Raw genomic sequence first — 22,218 nt, forward strand, 5'->3', positions numbered from 1 at the left:
ATTACAGTGAGAAATATCTGTAATTATATTTTGGTCATAGCAATGACCAAAAACTCTACCCCCGCTTCCTGTATTCCTATATTAAGTATACTGACACAATACAATCCTAGCAGGCTGTGAAGTATTCATTTTTGCAGGTTTCTAGAAACAAATTAGACAAGCATGTACTAACAACAACTTAGGTATAACTGTTTCTTTCTTAAGAACACATCAGACGTCTTTCTGAGATCACTTGGAGTCCTGTGGGCCTATGATAATAAAAACTTGCATCTCTCTACTTCAGGAAGGTCACGTATCTCTGATAACCAGCTACTATATTTCAAATACGCTTTTTTCATAACTGCCCTTCTGGGATGAGCTTCCCATGAACTCCTGCAAGAAGTAATGCATTATGCTCCTTCAAATTATCCCTAGAGTTTACAAAGGCTTCACTTACACTTCACTTGCTAGTGTGCTAATGCTGTCATCTGAGACATCCACAGATATTGCTAGCTGAATTTCCACATACATGACTGTATCCGCTTTCTGTTTCAATTAATGACTGTTTGGGGCAGGGTTTATCATTTAAGTTTTTAATTTGAAGAGTGCGAGAAAGTCTCCCTCATTTGTGAATGTTAGCTGCTATGGTACCGTAAACAATAGTGACACAATGTGCTAACAAAACAACACAGCAGGGTACTATGGGAAAGAACTAAGATTCATTTTAATGTGACTGGCCACGTAGCAGAAAGTGTTTGCAGATGGTTTGGTGTCACTTTTATCTGGGTTCTTTCCATGGAAAATCCTGCATCAGCACTGTATGCTGGTGCTGAGCGCACAGCAATTCCTATTCACCCAGAGAAGATATATTCTTACTTATCTGGCTCTTCCTGAAACGGCTTATGGATTCAGAACCTCAACAAAAGTCTTTCAACTGCCCCTTCTATTTAGCCTGGCTTATTTTCATCACTGCTGGACTGTTCATAGTGACACACTTCCTCGTTTTTATTTTAAATTTATTGCAGCCTTTGAAAAACTGGATCAATGGGTCAAGGTAGATTTTATGAGTTTTATCAAGCCACGTGCCAAGTCCTGCACTTTTGTCACAACAAGCCCATGCAATGCTACAGGCTTGGGGAAGAGTGTCTGGAAAGTTGCACGGCAGAAAAGCACCCGGGAGCGCAGGTTGACAGCTGTGAACATGAGCCAGCAGTGTGCCCAGGTGGCCAAGGCAGCTGACAGCATCCTGGTTTGCATTAGAAATGGTGTGACCAGTAGGAGTAGGGAAGCGATACTATCAGAACTATAGTATTTCCACAGGTAGTGAGTGCTTTTCTTGGAAAATTAACATGGTACACTCTGGAAGTTCACTGACCGCTATCTAAAGTCAAGTGTTCTGAGTGGAATAAACAACAAAGATAGCTGACTGAAGAATTTGTGAGTAGAAATATCTGAATATGGAACACGGTGATTAATGGAAAACTGCACTAATGAGTAATAAAACCTGTTTTGTTCACTTTTACACATCAATGACCTCAAAGAAAGAATTTGTAAACTGGTCGTGAATTTGGTGCAAAAGGAATATAGAATAGATGTCCATACCTAATTCAGCAATAAACATGTGACACAGAAAAGGTAAGAATAAACAAACAATAACCCTGAAATAGTTTAGAACAAATATATTTATTATAGGCATCACAGAAAGCCAAATATAAAGCTATCATATCTATGCATGTATACCAAGATCATTTTGTCTATAAATAAAGAAGAGAGGCATAACTTCAAAAAGTTACTATACATTCTGCTTTCAATGATCCTAAATCAAAGCAACACATCTCATTTAAATACAGTAACTATTTATTCATTTTCCTATGAAGTATATTCACTTGTAACTGCAAAGCTGACAAACATAGCCAAACATTGAAAGCAGAATTATCTGTTGCCATAAATACATACTTACCCACATGGTCTGTATGTAAATACAATATAACTTTCTTCATCACTTCGTTCAATAAATGTAACACACGTGTACTTTTCCCAATGCCGCATAGCCTGTTTGAACATGGCGCGCTGGGTGCCTGGAAGAATAATTGTATAAGACTTTTATAACTGTGCCTTGTTCCTTAAAACCAAATTTCAATATTAGGAATATAGGCCTGGAAGGAGTCACTGGATCATGAAGTCCTGTGTCCCACCAGTCCCATATACTGATAGACACCAATTAAACGGATACTCAGACCATCAGCTCGTCATAACATATACGCCTGCAAGGGAATCAAATCAATACTGCCTGACACACTCTAGTAAAGATAAAACCTGCAATAGCAAGCAGACCTATGTTACACCAGAGGAAGACAGAAGAAGAAATACAGTGTTGTTTATATGCCTGCATTAGCATAATATTTGCTAAGCAATTTCCCAGATGAAATTATCAAGTGGACCACATTCAGGGGAAAAAAAAAAAAAAATAAGGAATCCTGGAACCTAGCTATCAAGCCAGAAGGGAAAAGAAAGATCAGTTTAACCTAATCCATGTAAACAGGCATACCAGTCAAGGCACTTGATTTGACTAATGCTGTCTTGAACAGGGACCAGTTTCCACTTCTTTGCAACAAAATATGTCAGAAATCAAATGATCCACCAAAACGGGGAAACTCTTAATTTGATACAATATTATGAATATCTAAAAAAGACAAAATTCAGGAAAAAAACAAAACTATGCTCTAGATGTAGAAGCAACCAGGCCAGCTCTCACCACTGAACACAAAGCCAGCTAGTATACACTTGAGATAGTAACAACATCATTTCATTGCCTGACAAAATACAGGGTTTCTTAACTTAGAGTAAGCATCTGAGAATATAGCTGTATTGCTTCTGAACTGGAAATCCACAAAGAATGGTATTATTTAGCATGAATTTACAAGCAGAAATGCATCCAACTTGCAGACTTTTGGGAAGATTACAGCACAGTGTATTTTAAAAAAAAACCCAAAACAAATAAACAAAAACTCCACTTTTTTTAAAGTCAAAGAAAACAGAATGTCTAAGTTCATAAAAATAGCAAGTTCAAATAATGTCAGATCCTAAAAATTAAAGGTTATTTTATTTCATTCCATCTTGCCCTTTTTTTTATCTTTAAACACCATTTTCCAAGCTTTAGAATTTGTCTTTCATTATGAAAAAGATAAAATGTTTAACATTATGTGCTTTCATTTAGCTTACTACTATTATTTCAGAAGATGGTAATCCTAAAGCAAAGGTCACATTTGGTATAGTAAATATCCAAACTAAAGGTTTGACCATAGCTGTCAGTTTGAAAGGAATGACTCTGGTTTCTCTATATACACTTACTGTGTGAGCATTTGCATAAACGTCTTTTGGTGCCCTGTATTATTGTGCACAATACATGTTATTACATATCTTTTCCTACCCATGTTTGCTTTTCTCCATCCTCTCCTGTTTTAAATTACCTCTTACATTCACATTAACATTGATTTGTAATTTTCAAGTATATAAAAAGCATTTTAAACTTTTTTCTACAATTTTTTTACATATATTTTGAAGTCAGTATTTCTTCTTGTCATACATAATATCTCTGTGTATCTATCTGAAAATCATACTAAGGAATTACAAAACATATGTCAGTTAGTTTGTTGAGTGAAATCAGTTTAGCAGAATACATGTCACACACAGTTAAATTAGTTATATTCTTATGCTAAACATCCTGCATTTTCTTAAAAAACAGATTTCATGACATTCCATTACTTAGGTTCTTGGAAACAAACATGTAACAAAAAAATATTAGGCAAAGAGAAAGGCTTTCTCATTCTAAAACAGTTCTACATTTTTATGTAGCTTGTCTTTGGGAACAATTTTGTGACGTATGCTAGTATTTTCAGAACCCATGTACTTCAGATCTGATCCAACAGAAACCCTGCTATTGATTTCCATAATATGACTTGACCTTTAAAAAAGAAAAAAAGGCAATTAAAAGACTCATATTCCTTCTCCCCATCCAAAGCACAAAGCTTACCAGTGAAATTTCCACCTATTACGTATGGAATGACGCCCCCCGGCCATATTCTTTCTGTTCGTGATGTAGCAGCTCTGGGAAATCGGTTTTTCTCATTTTTCCCTGAGAATTTTACAGTAGTTCTTCCTTTAGATGTAGTATTTTGCTCAAAGCCTGTAATGATAATTAAAACACTAAATGAGATTACACAGACACATAAAAAAGAGAAAAATTATTTTCCAGAAGGTGAGCAACAGATTATTTCTTTATGCCCTTTAAAAGTAGGACATTGCTGTTACGCAACAGTCTACCATAACGTACTTTTCTGAGCAATGCTTGAAATGAAGAATCTAAAACTTCATTTTTCAAACATATTTACAGTAACAGTTTGTGCATACGTCTATCAACTTGAAGTCACACTGCATGTCTTCTAGATTTTCTCATTTAATAATAACAATTAAAAAATAAATAATAGGAATGATAAGAAAAAAATAACAAAATAGTTGTGCACTTTTTTAAGAATAAACTAGGATTTTTCCAGCAAAGGAGGAAAGACTTTGGATAGACCCAAATTAATCAAGGCATTCAATGTCCATTTCATTTATTCTGGAAAAAGCAAGTGTGTGATCACCCTTTAAACAATGGACAAGAAAGAAGCCCTTATGGTAATAGACTGGCTTTTATTATCAGGAATTATAAAGATAAAAATAGATAAATTATTTTCAAAGCTACGTATACAAGGAAAAACTCAGAAAGGGTAAGTCCTCCCCCCAATCTCAATTACCTGTAGCTACTACAAGTAGAAACATTTTCAGATGAAATTGTAACTTTGATAGTAACCCTACAATACTTCAGAAGGCAAATACATATTTTTCATAAATAAGCTTTTGGAATCCAATCAATAAGTATAAGCCATTGCTGGAGTCTCTTTACAAGACCAAAAAACATCTACTATTTTCAGGGATATTACCACCATTCATCCCATTACAGGCAAATCTTTCCCAAGTCAGCTGAAACTTACTGCGACCATAGAAGAGGATAAGGATAGTTAGACAAGGACTTGCACAGCATAACAGGTGCAATTTATTTGGTAGTATGCACGTCAGTGCAGCTGATTAAAATGATCACTTCAAAGGTGGTCAACAAATCCTACTCAGTGGGGTTAAAGTCTTATTCTTCATTGAAGAACACACTTTCCCTCTGTGAGTATCCCCAGTGTTTCCACCTAAGTATTAAAGGCTATGTCAGAATCTGGGTGGATTTCGGGGCAAGACCACGGTAGCGTATCTTGGCACAGCCTCAGGGCTGGGAGAGCAGCAGAAAAAGAAAGGGGAAAAAGCTAAAGTACAAGGCAAGGAGAAAGTTCTTGATACACAGGAAGAAAAACCAGCCTTTATACCAACCAACACGAAACTTAAATTAGATTAGGAATTATACAGAATATTTCAGGGTTGGAAAACACCACACAGGTAAAGCAACTAACTTATTCTTGTATTTAAATAAATGTGTAAATGAGAATTATACAACAGCCTACAACAGGTAGAAACTTCAGAGAAAAGCTATTCTTACACTTAATCTGCAGTCAATACAGAACCACATGACATGTTAATATAGCTGTTATACAATACAAAATTCTTTTTATCAACTTTCTTTTAAATTTCTTAAGTAGAAATCTATGCTGAATTGCATGCAAAAGATGACAAGAATTTATGCAATACTAGAGTTTATGCAGTACTAACACTGTAATTCTCTTATAAAAAAACTGCAAAGGCAGTTACTGTGCTCTTGTTAATCTTAGAGGATATGCAATGATGCATTTAGACATAGTGTGGTGAGATTACCATGGAGTTTCACATATTTTCTTTTTTGAAGTTGAGGTTTCATGACATTAAAGCGACATCTCCTTTCATAAAATATGGTGAGCAAACTCCATTAGGATTAATGGAGATTCTACTTATACAGCCTGCTGAATTCAACTGTATTCATACTGACAAAAGTATGACTAGTATAAAAGCGTGTTTGTTTGTTCAGTATTACACACCATATATGCTTCAAAAATAGCATGAATCATCAAAAAGCTCCAACAGGATGAAATAAAAAAATAACCATAATATTAGCAGCTATGCAGCACAGCCTACCTGTGCTGAAAAGACATTAACAGTTGAACCGATAACTGTGAAAAATCATATGAAAAAACTAAGGAATTTTTAATAACAGACTTAGAACTACATATTTTATCTTTCTGATTTGATGCTGGAAATAAACTTCCAAGAAAACGCAACAAAGGGCTAATCTCTTCATTACCATTCTTGTACTATTTATTTTAGAGTTTGTTTATGCCAAGAGTAATATGGAAAGGCCTTAAAGTGCTTAAGTACTATCATTGATGTTCATGATACATTATCACATCAGGCAACCTGCTAATTTAAACAGCGACAATACCGGAGCCAAATCTTCGTATCCTGTCTATAAGCTGATAGAGGGCACCTCGTTTTTTTGACATTCCATGCTCTCCAAAGCCACCTTTAAAAAGAAAAAAAAAAACAATAAAAAAAGGAATTTTACAAAAGTTAAATACATGGAATTTTACAACTGCAGTAACTATATGGCCTAGAGAAATAAAAATATCCCATAAAATTTGACGCATCTTAAAGGAAATTTAACATTCTTCAATGATTCCTATACAAATTCTTCAAGTATTCTTGACAAAGAAATAAAACCACATTTTTAGCTGAAAAAAATCTAATATGCATTCCAGAATGTAAGCTAACATGTCTTTGCTAATCAGACAAGTCATGACAATTATATCATCTAATTATTATTTGGAGCTGTTTTTCTTCCTGGTGAGCCGGTGAAATCCTCAGAGCCATATTGATTGACAGCTAAAAGCCCTTCTCTCACTGAAATCTCCTGAATACATGCCATGATCTTCTCATTTCAAGACAGGGGAAAGAGGGAAAGCAAATTCCCAAAGTTTCATGAGAAAAAAACAACGAAATTGATACAAACTTAATATGGTTGATTTTACCATGTAAGTTTTTGGGGCTTTTGTCAGCATGCATATAGACATCAATGCACTCTAAAGGCATCACATTCTGGTCTATATTGCAGTTAGACCTCGCAAGCATACAAAAGTCTGTCATTTCAGCAATCAACGAGCAAGAAAAACAAAGCTTATTTAAACACTTACTGTGCCATTTACAGATATGCAATGCATTTCTAGGTTTACTGTGTACATGTGATGCATCTGCCACATACTCACTTTGCATATAATCCTTTCATGGCAGCAAGTGCCCTTGCAAATACCAGTAAACCAGAAGAAAGAACACTGATAATACCGCACTAATCAATAAACTATTCAGAATTGTTCAGAAAGTTTCGTGATTTCTAGAAGTTTGCAGCAGCCTGTATTTTAAAATTCAGTATCTGCTGTAGGACAAGAGAGTTTTCTAACTACTTTTATGAAAACAAAAGTAAAACGATAGAAGTAAGAGGACCATTGAAACCTCCAACCACCACAGAAAAGATCTGTCTCAATTTCCCATAAAAACTTTCAACGTATATGTGGAAAATATATTATTAAACTTAAAATCATATTACAGATGAGAAAACTCCATATAAGGCAAGTGAGTTTGTGTGGCTGCTCAGTGAATAACAATGTGCTTAATTATTTGTATTACACTGTCGCATAGTTGCTGGATCCCTTGAGAAAAATTTTCCAAATTTTTTAAAACATTTTAGATAGATGAAGTAATAGTCCAACACATTCCTTTCCAACAAGTTACATGGTAACTATAACATAGACTACAGAGAATATAACAATTCCATTCCTTGTATTGGTCATCATTAGTGTAATGTCTCTCATGTTAACATTCATCTTATCAAAAAGGGCATACAACTAAAGATTCCAAACAAATACTAAACAATCCTTAAAAGCATGAACTGTCACAGACAGAAAAGAAAAAAAAAGACAAGGAACTCCTTATTTACTTAAAGAAACAATTATACTATAATCTTTTCTAGAAAAAAATGTTTAACTATCATTTCTGTGTTAACACAGCCTGTGTGAAAAATTGAAGAAAAAGTATCTCACATAACTAATCTGTCTTATATGAATAATATACAGCCCTGCTAAACCACAGTCTAGAATTCATACTTCAGGCAGGAAGAGGAGATATTTTTGGCAGTTTAGACTCATAATAAAATATACATAACAAAATTGTCAGCTTTACTGTTGTTTCTGTTTACAATGATTGTGCATATTTCTTGGACAAAATGACAAAACAAATGACAAATAAAATGACAGACACAGACTCTGAGAAGCTTACAGATTAAGTATCTGACCCTCAAAATCCAGGCAGATAATCCTCACCAAAAGGAGTAGTCACATAATGTGAATCACAGTCTGTGAGCTTCAGGATTCTTAATTAGTTGTTACAATGAAGAATGTGACTCTGCAACACCATCTTGATGGTTTACACCCAAGTATCTAACCTTTCTATCTGGTGTCACCTTTAGCTGGTGAAAGTCAACAACAGAAAGCACTCAGAAATCAAGCTTGTGATTTGTTGTCATTGTGGCTGTAACTAAGATAAAATATTAATTTGTTCTCTATTTTTACAGACATTTTACATTCCTTTTTCAGTTGCTACCTAATATAAACTACTTAGTTTGGCAATTTACCCTTTCAGAAATTAATGGAAAAGATGCACACTAGGTAGTGTAGTTTACAAAAACCAGCTAAACATGTAGTTTATGCAAAAAAAATCCTGTAAAGTTAGAAAAATAACTTCATATGTAATGTGTAAAATTGAGTTCTTCAACTCTGTTTTTAGAAAAATCAAGAATTTTGAGGGTTTGCCGAGAGCCATTACAAAATCATTAATTTCAGCAGAGCACATTCTCCAAAGACCAGTCCCATCGACCACTGCAGTTGCATTGATTCCTCTCATGCAATAAAGTCAGAAAAATGTGACCAAATGCATTACTAATCCTCAATAGCATGTCTCAATATCCTGTATAGGATACTTTCCAGAGGAAAAGACAATGCACAAATATCAAGATAGATAAGGAAAGAAAATTAAATAATAACATATTAAACATTACAAAAAACAGCTTACAATTGTATATTCTTGCTGTGGCAATTGACAAAAAAGAAATAATAACTCTACAGTTAAAAGGGAAAAACCAAAAAAGCCAGAAGTAAAAGGAAAGTCAGCAGACCAAAAAAATTACTCAACTGCATCCACTTGGAGGGGAAAATGGCCAAATTATTTCTCAACATTTTGACAAAATGCAAAGCTAGTGCCTGGAATACCTTAGAAGCCAATTAAAACTACATATTTGGGGGAAAGGAGGAAAGGGAAATCACTAACTCTATCAACATTTTAAAATCCAGGCTTCATCTACAAAAGATAAAAGATGTTCCTGCCTTGAAAAAACAAGCAGCTTTAAAAAGATATAAAATAAATTTCCAAGTTGTGATAAAAATAGTGTAATCATGACAATTGGAAGAGTAAAAATATTTAAAATATATCAATATTGAACAATTAAATTGAAAATTGCTTCTTAGGTCTGAAAAATTTATCTCTCATAATTCCTCAAAGCGATCCTTATTTCCATATATTAGGAATCATAAAGTTAGTACTAGCTCGCTTCAGGAACACATAGAAGAACATGCTTAATACAAAACAAATTTCAATCATGCATTTATACATTGTCTAACAGCATTTTTTTCCACACCTTTCCTCAGTAACTTGGATTTTTTGGTACCATAACCTGAAAGTTTACAAATTCTCAGTTATGAGTCTACAAATCAGAGACTGAAAGCATAGATATTTTTAGACTTTATATAGAAATCATTTAGACAGAGATTATGTTTTTTCTTTCTCACACACACACATATATATACATTTCCACATAAATAATCTCTCTTTATCTATCTGACCGAATATCCAGCCATTTGTGTTAACCAGTGTGCAGCTTCTGGCACTAATGCACTGTATGTTAACAAAAGCAAATAAACGTGTATTAAAGTATCAGAAAAATAGGTGATTTTTAGACAAGACAAATTCTAGCAAGGATGGCATGTTCTTGTGTTGCTTCTAGATCTTAGTATAGATCTCGATGGATCTGAAAAAAGAGCAAAAGGAGGGGCTGTAATTCAAGACTCTCAGTCTCACCTCCAGGATTCTATGTACATTCTCCATAGGGCTTTTGGACTCTGCTATCAGGAACTTATAGGAATGAAAGCAAAGCTTTGTACAACTTCCTTTCTCACATGACCGCCTGTAGAGTAGACTTAAGGTTCCTACCAGTTTCTGCTCTTCAGTTCAATAAGATACTTTTAATCTGAAATGCCAGAATAAGACTAAAATAATAGCTTTTCTCTGTCTTTCCCTAAAACAAATTTACACCCCTTGTTTAATAACTTTTGAAGTGTAAACTAATATAACCTAAAACATTATACTTGAAACATCATACCTGTGTTATGGCCAAGTCTTTCGCTGGAGTGCTGCGTAAGGTCAATTGTCCTGTCGATTTGAAAGATTTTTAAGTCTTCATCATCTAAGGCAATATCTCCCCAAAAGACAGCTTTAAAAAAATAAAATTAAAAAAAAAAAGCTTAATTTAATTAAAGAATTTATTTAGACATCATAACCAATCTGAATACTGTAATGCCATGTTACAGCCCTTGGGAAAATATATGACAAATATATCTGCTTACTGACCTATATTTTTACACAAACAAAGAAAACTACCTAGCAAAAGACAAATAATTTGTTTCAGTATTCTTCTGAACTCTTATAGTCTTTTTTGTTTCTTCACATATTGCCTAATCATAATAATTTAAATGTAATTCCAATCTATGAACAAATTTTCAGCATATGCTTTTTTTGTAAGTAAACACAAGAAAGCATTAAGAGACACCAAAATAGGTTAACGAGTCAAAAACATGCAGTCTTGAAAAAATACAACCTTTACATTTCCTAACACCTTCCTGAAAATAAGAATTATTTGAGGTAACCTTTATGATATTCCAATCGCTTTCTATATTACATTATGTTTGTGTCAGAAAATTAATATTTTTATCTGTTTTCTGTTAAACTGAGTGAAAAAAAACCCTCTATTTTTCATTTTCCTCTTGGTTATTTTTCATTCCTTCCTTTTATATTTAATCTCACTATTAGGATTCTTTCAAGTACTTTGTTTTTCAAAGCTCCAGACTCTTTCTTCTTTTTAACCTTTCTTTGGCCTCTTTAGTAGGTTGTTTCTTCTCTCATTTCCTATTCTCTTTCAGGCTTTCATGGGGTTTTTTTTCTGTTAGACTTTTGCATAGCTAACTCACCTTCTCTAAGCTGCCATCACAACTCAGTGAACTGGGATATAGGTCCACTTACAAGAATTCAGGATCTATAACCTTAGCTTTTCATCTCTGCCTCTTATTGCAGAGATTTTATCCGGAGGATCTCTCTGCCAGCTCAAACTTATCATTAAAGCCGAATTCAACAGGCCTTACCCTCAGCTGCTGTGAATGAAACCAACAGAGCATATACCAATTAACATGAGCCAAAGTGGCTGTTTATTATCTTTATCCAAATTCTTCCTCTTTCCTCTCTTCTCTGCCTCTGTCAATAGCTCTATTATTTGTTCCCTCAGAGTCACAAACCCCCTGGGCTCAATCTTGGTGTCACCTTCAACTCTTTCCTGTCTTTCCGCCATCCAGGAAGACGTCATTAACTCTTCTCGGTTGTTTGTTACACAATGCCACAGCAAACTGCTTTTTCCATACAACTAAAACCTTGTCCAAAGCCCAGCTGTTGTCCAATCACCCTCTACCATCTATTTTGATTCAAACTGATCCTAAACATTGTTGCTAATTAATATTCTTTTTCTCTATCTGTTCTTTATATTATGTTGTAGAGACCATTCATCAGATAATACTCTCAGGAGTTTCATGCTGCCGCAAGAGTTACCATTTTCATATTTGACATTCACATTCATTAGTATTTAACCAAATAAATATCAAAAAACTCTTTACTTAAGCAACAAATATATGTATTTCTGAACAACTCACAGATATTATGTAACTTTCTCCCATCTCCATTATTTTTCTTGAACAGAAGGCAACTAGAAGAAATTACTTTGAAATTGCCTTTGGTCTGCCTTGTAAAAGACCTTAAAAAAAAATAGAACACCTAGACAGAGTTCCAAAATGGAAGTGAAACTTTTCAATTAAAATAACCAAAATCTTATATCTTCATTAAATATGGATATTTCTATGTATACAGTTTTTTCAACAAAGGATGTCTCTTAGAAACCGCAAGTATTGAAGACCATTTCTGAAACTGTTCAGTCACTTCTAACACACTTCTGAACACCTTCCTTCCAAGGGTCACTATTTCTTTATGTTCACATTGGGCGCACCGGGGACAGCTTTACTGAGACTAGCCTCCTCTCACCAGTGATGGTTCTTACCACCAGGCCAAGAGACAAAGACAGCAGCAGCTCTACAAGTTCCTTTTCCTTTACATTTTATAGGAAAAAGATTTCAAATTGTCAGGGTTTGGAGCAGCAGTCTCCATCTGATTTGAATTAAATATTGGTTATTATTCCCATTATAAACACCTTCTAGAGATTCCTCTTGCATATCATTCATAATAGGGGCCATAGCATACGCACAATGAACAACCGCCAACTTTGTTAAACAGATCAGAAAATGGTAAGAGGAAGAAACTATTAACGTTTCAGTCTACAAAGATATGATGTGTTCCAGTAGAGGTCACACAGGTTGTCCACATCAGACTTGAAGAAGAACTAAAGCTTAATTGCAAGCCCATTTTTCTTTCCTGGTAATACTGAGAATTAACACAAGGAAGGCTCTGAATTAAGAATGGATGATGCAAAAAATAACTCACTGGCAGAAATGAATTAGTAGAAAATCACTTTGTTATCAGTGTGTAATACTGATGTATGAATATGAAAACCTAAGGTAACTCAAACTTCATGAAAAAAAATAGTGGGAAATAACATCTCTAGTTCTGATGATGCATTTTTATCACGGCACTGTGGCAACATTCACTTTGCCATGAGAATATAAGTAGCAAAGACATTTGTATTTGTCTGACATAAATGCATTGAATTTGTGTGCATATATATATATCATATATTGTGTGCATATATATCTCAGTGTTCAGACAAAATATAGTAATGTCTGTTGGGTTAGAAGAGAAAATGAAGCTATGCTATTTTCATTAAAAATCTGAAATGCTAACTAGCTTTTGATTAGCAACCAAGCACAAGGTTAAGTTTAACAATAATACAACAGTGGTAATATAACAGGAAGTGCTGATAGAAGTTTGACATAAATGTAAACAAGTAATCTGTGTGACCACCAAGAGCATGGTTCTCTAAAGTATTAACTAAGTATGAGCTACCACTGCAGCAAGAAATATTATTGCTTAAAAGTATAACTGAAAGTTTGGAGCTTTCTTTGGGACACTTTTTTTGACACCAGGCAATTCTGTTTTGCAGAAAAAGATAAGCATGTAAAAGACACACTTGATTAAATGCAGAAACCTTGATAGAATTAACTCTTTCGACTTTAGTAACGATTTAATAATTGCCACTTTACTTTTACTGAAAAAAACCTGTGTTTTTTCTGAATTAATTTCAGTGCAACTTAGAAGATGTGTACCTAGTAAAAGAAACAACAATGAACTGGACGCTACTTAATTTCAATACAGCCAAATACAGCAACTGAAATAAAATGGGAGCTGATAATTGCTTTTTAAAAAATTACACCTTTTTTTCCAATGAAATATCTGTACTGAATATAAATTCTGCCCTTCAAAGCCTGAAGCACACCCCCTTCTGAATCATAAAAAACCCAGATCTCTCCCATAACTGTTAAAAGTATCCTTTAATTTTTTTTAATGCCTGTGTAAGCGTCAAACTACTTTGTAACTAGAGAAGACCATATTTTATCTCCTGCCTTAAAATTTTTATGCCCTGAAACTATCTGAAGAAGTCACTCTGTATACTTCACACACCAATCTAACCCTACAAAAAGCAAGCAGAGGAATGCTTGGGTATGCAAGGCATGATGTTAAAAGACTTTGTTAAAAACAGGTTAGGATTAAGAGCTTTATTAGCTCCTTTTAAGCAACTTCTGACAGAACAGACATGTTCAGCTCTGCACATCCCTCAGTTTTTCACAGATATTTAATTTATGAGTTTCATCCAGAAAAATTAAGAAGAACTATGGAAGAACTTGATCCAAACAGATCTTTAACATACATCTACTTATTACAGGTTGCTTCACATTATCTCTTAACCTATTTATCCATTCTTTGATCAGAAAAACTTGGTATTTAGAGGCCTCTTTTTCATTTAATTTGAAAATGCAAGATTGACAATAAACCAATAAATGTAGGAAAAATCTGTTGAAAATCTTAAGACAGCATTAGTTACAAGCAGAAAGTATTTCAAATATCTTCTATCATAAATACGTTCTTAATAAAAAAGAAACTGGATCTTTTTTATAAAGAGATATATACCCTTTTATACCAAATTTCACACAACTTTGTTTTTATTGGGAGGTGGGTTATGTTTTACATGGCAAATACATTATGCACTTATACAAATTCAGAGACAAACATGCACTAATTTCAGAAAGATGGACAGCAACTGATTACCCAGTAAAAGCATGTTTTCTTCAACAGTGGAGAAGGATCTATGCAGAGCTGTTAAAACAGAAAATACCCTTCACCAGCAGACACAGTTTTGCTTTCATGCAACTCAAAGTCTTCAGGCCAATCATTGCCTTCAAAAAGTTCTCATTACACTAAATGACAAAACACTATCATGTAAAGCAGCTATGTTTGCCGCATGTAAACAAACAGCTCATAAGCATGAAATCAAACAGGAAAATAAGTAGGTTGTAAATTATATCTGCCCTCCAGAGAAACACACCTTAATATTACCATACAAGTAACGTGATTGGAAAGGAAAAATAATATAATCTATAAAATATAAATCAAGCACTGGAACTACAGCTACATTCTACAACTTGTAACAGAAACTATTATTCTATCATAAATAATTAAGATTCATCTGCAAAGCTCTCTTTGCTAGTCTACCACCTTCCAACAAGTCCACCACTGCATCAAATATCCAGTACCCTAAAGAAATAAAATATGCTCCCAAAGACAGGAAATAAAAAATAATAGTAAAAAATAAATTTTAAAATATATGAAATCTATTCTAAGTATTGCCTGGGAAGATCATGGAATAGATCCTGCTAGAAGACATGCGAAAGCACACGGAGGACAGGAGGGTGAATAGTGGCAGCCAGCATGGCTTCACCAGGGGCAAGTCCTGTATGGCCAACTTAGTGGCTTTCTATGATGGGGTGACCACAGCAGTAGACACGGGAAAACCAATGGACGTGATCTATCATGACTTCTGTAAAGCCTTTCACACAGTCCCCAACAGCATCCTTCTCTCAAAACTGGAGAGATATGGATTTGATGGGTGCATGGTATAGTGAATAAGAAACTGGTTGGATGGTCATATACACAGAGTAGTGGTCATTGGCTGGAAGTCCAGATGGAGATCCATGACAAGCGGTTTCCCTCAGGGTTCTGTTCTGGGACCACTGCTGCTTAATATCTTCATCAATGACATAGACAGTGAGATTGAGTGTACCCTCAGCAAGTTTGCACAGTGTGCAAGCAGAGGGTACCAAGCTGAGTGGTGCAGTTGCCACACTAGAAGGACGGGATGGAATCCAGAGGGACCTGGACAGGCTGGCTGAGTCTGTGCAAACTCATGAGGTCCAACAAGATCAAGTGCAAAGTCCTACACCTGGGTCGGGGCAATCCCCAATTTCAATATGGGATGGGGGATGATGGGATTGAAAGAGGCCCTGCAAAGGACTTGGGACTGCTGGTTGATGAGAAGCTCAACACGAGCCGGCAATGTGTGCTCGCAGCCCAGAAGGCCAACAGTATTCTGGGCTGCATGAAAAGAAGCATGGCCAACAGACCGAGGGAGGTGATTCTGCCCCTCTGTTCCTCTGTTGTGAGACCACATCTGGAGTATTGTGTCCAGTTCTGGAATCCTCAACGTAAGAAGGATATGGAACTGCTGGAACAGGTCCAGAGGAGGGCTACAAAGATGATCAGAGGGCTGAAGCACCTTCCATATGAGGACCGGCTGAGAGAGTTAGGCTTGTTCAGCCTGGAGAAGAGAAGGCTCTGAGGAGATCTTATAGCAACCTTCCAGTACCTGAAGGGGGCATATAAGAAAGCTGGGGAAGGACTGTTTACAAAGGCTTGTAGTGATAGCACTGGGGCAATGTGAATAAACTGGAGAGGGGCAGATTTAGACTAGACATTAGGAAGAATTTCTTCACCATGAGAGTGGTGAGACACTGGCATAGGTTGCCCAGGGAAGTTGTGGATGCCCCATTCCTGGAGGCGTTTAAGGCCAGGCTTGATGGGGCCTTGGGCAGCCTGATCTAGTGGGATGTGTTCCTGCCCATGGCAGGGGGGTTGGAACAAGATGATCTTTAAGGTGCCTTCCAACCCAAACTATTCTATGATTCTATGTATACACATGATATGACACAATCAGCATACACAGTTAAGACAAAAAAGGCTCTCATGATTTTCAAGGTGATGGTCAGAAGTCCATGGAGCAAGAAAAAATCATGAGGCTGTGATACACATAAGGGTTGGTCATTCTGAGATTTTGATTAGCTTGTATAAAACATATACAGGAGTATACTCCTTATCATTGCAGTAACAAAATTACCTAAATCAAACTTCCTTCACAATTTGTCCTACTATTATTAATTTTTAAAACTCCAATCATAAACACCCATTTTTAACAAAATAAATTCGTGATAGTATTCATACTTATGTAAGTAACAAAGTCTAAAATGTAAATAAGTAAAAAGTGCCAGCATTTGTCCCCATAGCACAGCATTGTAGCAGAAGAAAGTCAGCCCCACCTTGGGCTAAGTCAAGAGCACCCAGCTACCAAGGACAGCTCTGACTTCGACAGTTCAGGTCAGAGACCACTATAATCCAGAAACGACTTTCATTTGTTCTGATGACTGTGAAGGCTGGAAAATGTTCAACTCGGGTATAACTTCCCCACAGTTGGGAAGCTTGTGAAAATAAGATTAGAGAAATTTGTTCTCAGAATTTATCAAATTGACGCGCAAACTGTGATCAGCCACAGAGGTATTTTCCTGTGCTGTGAGCAGATGCAGAATTGTGACAGGGAGATCACTGCAGTACTGAGAAGATACCAATGAAAGAATTAATGCAATATTATAAGCATTTTAAAAGCAAACCCTCAGATTTTGGTATGCTACTGGGAATGGAAAGCACAAGAAGTTTATCCTTCATCCTCTTCATAGAAGTTGACAAAAACAGACAACAAGAATCTCAGTTAACTGCAAGGCAAAATGGAAATCTGAAGAACTCCTTTAACATCCTTCAATGGGAAATGGGAAATTCAGTGCTTTTCAAAGTCTGACCAGTAATTCATGCAGCATGAGATGCCAAAAAGTACGTTGGCCCATGTTCAGGGTAGATATTCATCTAAATCCACACGTGCAGTGGTTACAGTCAGCAGCCTCTTCTATAATTGAGTCACTGAGTACTTCCCTGTAACAACACAGTTATGTGCATTATAGTCTATCTTAGTGAGTCATTTTGTTCCATACAATCTATTCACAGCTTACATAACTGCCTCTAACTCTGAATAGAAAAAGGAAAATTTAGAGCTTAATAAGTAAAAACAATCTCGCCTCCTTATAATGAAGGCAACATATGCTACTATAACGAACCTGATTTTTTATTCCCACTGTCTTCTAACCAGTTCAGTCTTTCCAAGTGCAATACACTTTTCTTAGACATAATTAACAAAAGAATAAGTCACACTAAACAAACAGCATAAGATCTTATGGGCATAAGCAAAAGACAGCACAGCATATCCCGAGCTCTTTCTCTCTTTGTTCATCATGAGTGCTACCTTCAGCCATAGCCACACAATAAATTTCCATGTTACTGCACAGAACTCAGAACCTTCAGAATAAATATAAGAATTGAAATTGAAATAAGTTGATTTAATCAAGTGTTTGATAATTATCTAAATCAACTTGACTTTTTCTTGAAAACAATGACTGATAAAAAAGTTAAATAAAACTTTAAATAACATTAAACAGAAGACCAAGACAGCCTACTTTCAGAGACACGCCAAAACAAGAAATTAGCTTCTCGATTAATTTCACCATGCAGCATTTTCAAATCTATGCAGGACTATAAGTGTTAGTGAATATCCTGATTTACTTGAAAAAGCTCATGCAAACACACCTGAAAAGGGATATAAACACCTCTGACTGCCTCCTCCCATGTTCTTACTTACTGTAAATTAGGTTGAAAATAGCAAGTTCATCAACAGTTACACCAATTTCATTTTTCTAGAAAGCTTTTTCAAACTCCTAACCAGGAAGCCATCAGTTTCCCTACGGGATGTATCATTTCCTCTTCTGTCAGAAAGGAAAATAATGATGGCAGAATACTTTAAAGATCTCTATACTGTATACCAGTTAGAAACATATTCCTTCATTCTTTTGAATGTGGCATCTCCTGACAGCACCTCACACAGTCTTAAATAAAATTATCCTCAAATCATCAGGCTTGTGTGGGGCAGTGATGTAGACTTAGAAACACAATTTTTAATGCCATTTACTTAAATTTCCAGTGACACCATTTCTCTGTTGACATCACTACCTGGAACTCACCACTGCCTCATGTCACGCACTCTTAGAAACTTCCCTTATGTTCCCCACGCATAATGCTTTTAGCTTCCTTCCTTTCATCATGCGTTCACATTTATAGGTAGGGTGCTGCATGGTAACATCCCTGTGGGGGCCAAGTTACACTCGTGGAGCCCCATCTGTGGTACACAGCATTTTACCGCAGCTTCTTCACACTGTTCTCCAAACTCTGCAGGAAGTTATTAACAAACTGACCCAACTAGGACAGAAAAACAAACAAGTATGACGTGACTGTGGACACAAAAACCAGCTTTGGAGCCAAGGTCAGAAGAAAAAATAATTGCTGGAGAGGCATACCCCACCGCATAGAGCCAGCTGGTTCCAGACATCCCTCCCAAGTGCACAGCAATCAGATGGTGGCACATACGGCTAAAGGTTAATTGGTGTGTAGCACTAGGGCATGGTAAGTTTTTCAAAGCAGAAAACATATCCAACACGAAGCAATACTCTCAAGAAAAATGAAGTATTTGTGACACCCTTTATCAGCATAAAATTTTCATTTAACAAAGGAGGCATTTATAGAGCCTGATCTTTGTGGAAAAGGATACTAACTTGCTAGAGATGTTTCTGCATGACACAGCACTAATCTTGGTTTAGAGATGCCAATTTCCTCTGAGCTAACTACAGCTTTTATTTCTTTCTTAATTTGAAAGTAGTAATTATTTCAATCTGATTTTTTTCTGATTCCCTTTTTGAGGAATAGTTTACATAATCCTTTCAAATGAGCACAAAAAAACAAGAGAGATCTTCAAGAAAGTAAAGACTACTTTGATAGAAGTTGCAACCTTAGGTGAAAGGACAAGTTTCTCTCCTAAACTCACTGAAAACTATTTTGAGGACAGGGTCTTTAACGGCTCCTCTGTGAAACATTTTGTTCTTGGTTAAACTGTTCAGCTTCGCAAGCTTCCTGACTTTCAGTTATTATTTTCTTTTTTGTTTTTTTGCAAGATCATCATCAACAACACACATGCTTTGTAATTGGTAAAAATCCTGTAACACGGAATGAGTTAACCCCTGAACTGAATGCAGAGGACACTCCTGAGCAAACAATAAAGGTGTCTATGTTGGCAAAACAAGCAGCAACTCCAAGAACTTTCTTCATCACTGATCACTGCCTCATGGCAGATATTATCGAAGTAACCCTACAGATAAATACTCTGGAAGACATCCATTTCCCCATCCAGCTATTTTTTTTTAATTATTATTTCCTACTATTTCCAGTTTTTAGACTGCAGAAAATGTCAAAACTAAAAAAAAAAAAAAATTAAAAAATTTGGAACATGAGCTTTTCTTAAGAGCAGTTATCAACCCCTTTGAAAGAAAAATCACACCAAGAAATCAGTGCCCTCAGAAAGATTGATTATTGCCAAAAATACAGGGCAATTCCAGCTAATTTTTCTTACTACAACAAATGCTGAACTGCTTTATTTGAAAACACATGCAAGAGTACCATCATTTCCTGGGCTTGTCACTCCTTCTGCCACCAGGATAACAGAGGCAGTGAGGGAAATATATCTTCCAGTTCCTGGGAAGAGTGCATATCACCCCTAGCAGAAGCCACTGCCTCAGTATTTACTGACCTTTCATTTAGTGCTAACAGACTGCAGTTTCTTGCATAACCAAAGAGGGCTGATGGGTCATGGCTTTTTTTGCTGTCCCTAGTTACCTGCAAATTCTGGCTTCTTCTGCTATGGCTGGCTTTATTAAGGAGGCTAGAAAAATACATGGGGGGATAGGAGGGGGTGGGGAAATTCAGGTCTATAATATAACAACGGTAATAATCACCCCAGTTAGATCTGTATAACCACTATAACAGTATATAGTCATCTTCCTTTTACTGTGAATCTCCGTTATCCTGTGAATAGCCTTAGGGTCAAGATCTACAAAGTTAATTATATGGCTAAGCTTTCTTACAGTAGAAAGGACAGGCCCCATCACACAAAATTATCAGACTTGAAGTGAAATCCTTTTAAAAATACAGAGAATCCATAAAACTGGAATGAATAAAACTATTTTAAAATTAAGAATAGAAATTCAGAACAAAATTTAATTAATTCTATTCCTTAAAGAATGGCAAAATGGATAACTAAGCTGCATATAGGATAATGAAGAAACACCCTTGTTGGAAAGACAGTTTTCAATCTAAGCATGCCACCTACATGAAACAGTTGCTAAGACTGAGACAGATGCAGCAGCTGCTACAAGGCCTCCCCAAACATTCAAGCCTTAGACATTTTCATTTGAATGCCAAAATAAGTGAAATACCAAGCTAACCGAAAATGCATGGCACAAGCCAAGAGATTAAACAAACTATTTTATTCTTTACCATTACACCTGTATTAATCAACTGTATCTGCTTTGTACAGAATTTTGTATAACACAAGTGATGTTTTACAGCTTTCTGTTTTCCTTATACTGCCTGACATTCAGGTCAAAATAGCTTCTCTGTGTTCACAAAATAGATTACATTTTATAAGTAAAGAACCTTCTTTCATAACTTTTTCCACATAATTAATGATTTTTTTTGCTCAGAGCAGACTTCAGTACTTTAAAGTTAAAATAATACTTTCATCACCATAAAAAAACAGTGCATCAATTGAGTACAGTACTAGTTTCTTTGTCCCAGAAGCTGAATTCAATCTTGAAACTTCAATAGGGGAAGAAGGTTACAGCACCATCTGAAGACAGGAAACTGTAGCACAATTATCAAATGAACCATCAGACACTGGAAAGAAAGTTAATTTTGGGTTTGGAGCTCTTGTGGTCTTCAGCCCAGCGCATATTAGTGTAACGTGGGAAGAGCACGTGAAGTTTCATTGTGACTAATAAAGCTCACTTAAGCAAAAAAAAAAAAAAATACAACAAAAACATGTGACCAAGTGAAACAGAAGCACTTTTAAAGCTAAGTAGCTGCAAACTGAAAACTTGGAGTTAGACTTCTCAGTACCCTGACTACTCAACAATCATGAAGTTTTTTACAACTTGACTGTCATACAGAAAGGGTATCAGAGGAATAAACCAACATCAAGTGGAAGTTGTGAGATATATATTCTTCAGCAAAGACCATCAGGGCTACATTCCAGCCCATGCTTCTTCTTCCACTGTTAAGAGAAGGTACGCAGGTTCAAACACGATATTGAATGAAGCAAGGAAAGCAAATCAAATTAAGCTCAATGGAAGAGAGCTACAAAGTGGAGAAAAGGAGGTGAAAGAATGTGGTTACTAGGAAGAACATTAATATGTATTAGGCAAGTAGCTAAGGAGTATTTAATTTTAGCCAGCTATGGTGATTGATTTTCTCTTTTTTTGAGAGAGACACAAATTTCGTAGTGAGGTGGAAGAGCTGGAAAGACCAAGAAAATTTCAGATC

The 22,218-nt window shown here is 35.7% G+C and overlaps 1 protein-coding gene across 1 annotated transcript in view; it reads right to left on the minus strand.

Annotated features, from left to right (window-relative positions):
* TLL1 (tolloid like 1) overlaps positions 1 to 22,218 on the minus strand; it is a 137,101-nt gene that overhangs the window by 66,891 nt on the left and 47,992 nt on the right. The window contains exons 2-5 of the mRNA XM_069855798.1: positions 10,475 to 10,585; positions 6,434 to 6,514; positions 4,013 to 4,165; positions 1,940 to 2,057 (exon numbers count right to left, since the gene is read on the minus strand). Of these exons, the coding sequence (XP_069711899.1) occupies positions 1,940 to 2,057; positions 4,013 to 4,165; positions 6,434 to 6,514; positions 10,475 to 10,585 (463 nt within the window). The remainder of the gene's footprint in view (positions 1 to 1,939; positions 2,058 to 4,012; positions 4,166 to 6,433; positions 6,515 to 10,474; positions 10,586 to 22,218) is intronic.

The sequence above is a fragment of the Phaenicophaeus curvirostris genome, chromosome 4 (assembly GCF_032191515.1).
Source record: "Phaenicophaeus curvirostris isolate KB17595 chromosome 4, BPBGC_Pcur_1.0, whole genome shotgun sequence".
Classification (NCBI taxonomy): Eukaryota; Metazoa; Chordata; class Aves; order Cuculiformes; family Cuculidae; genus Phaenicophaeus; species Phaenicophaeus curvirostris.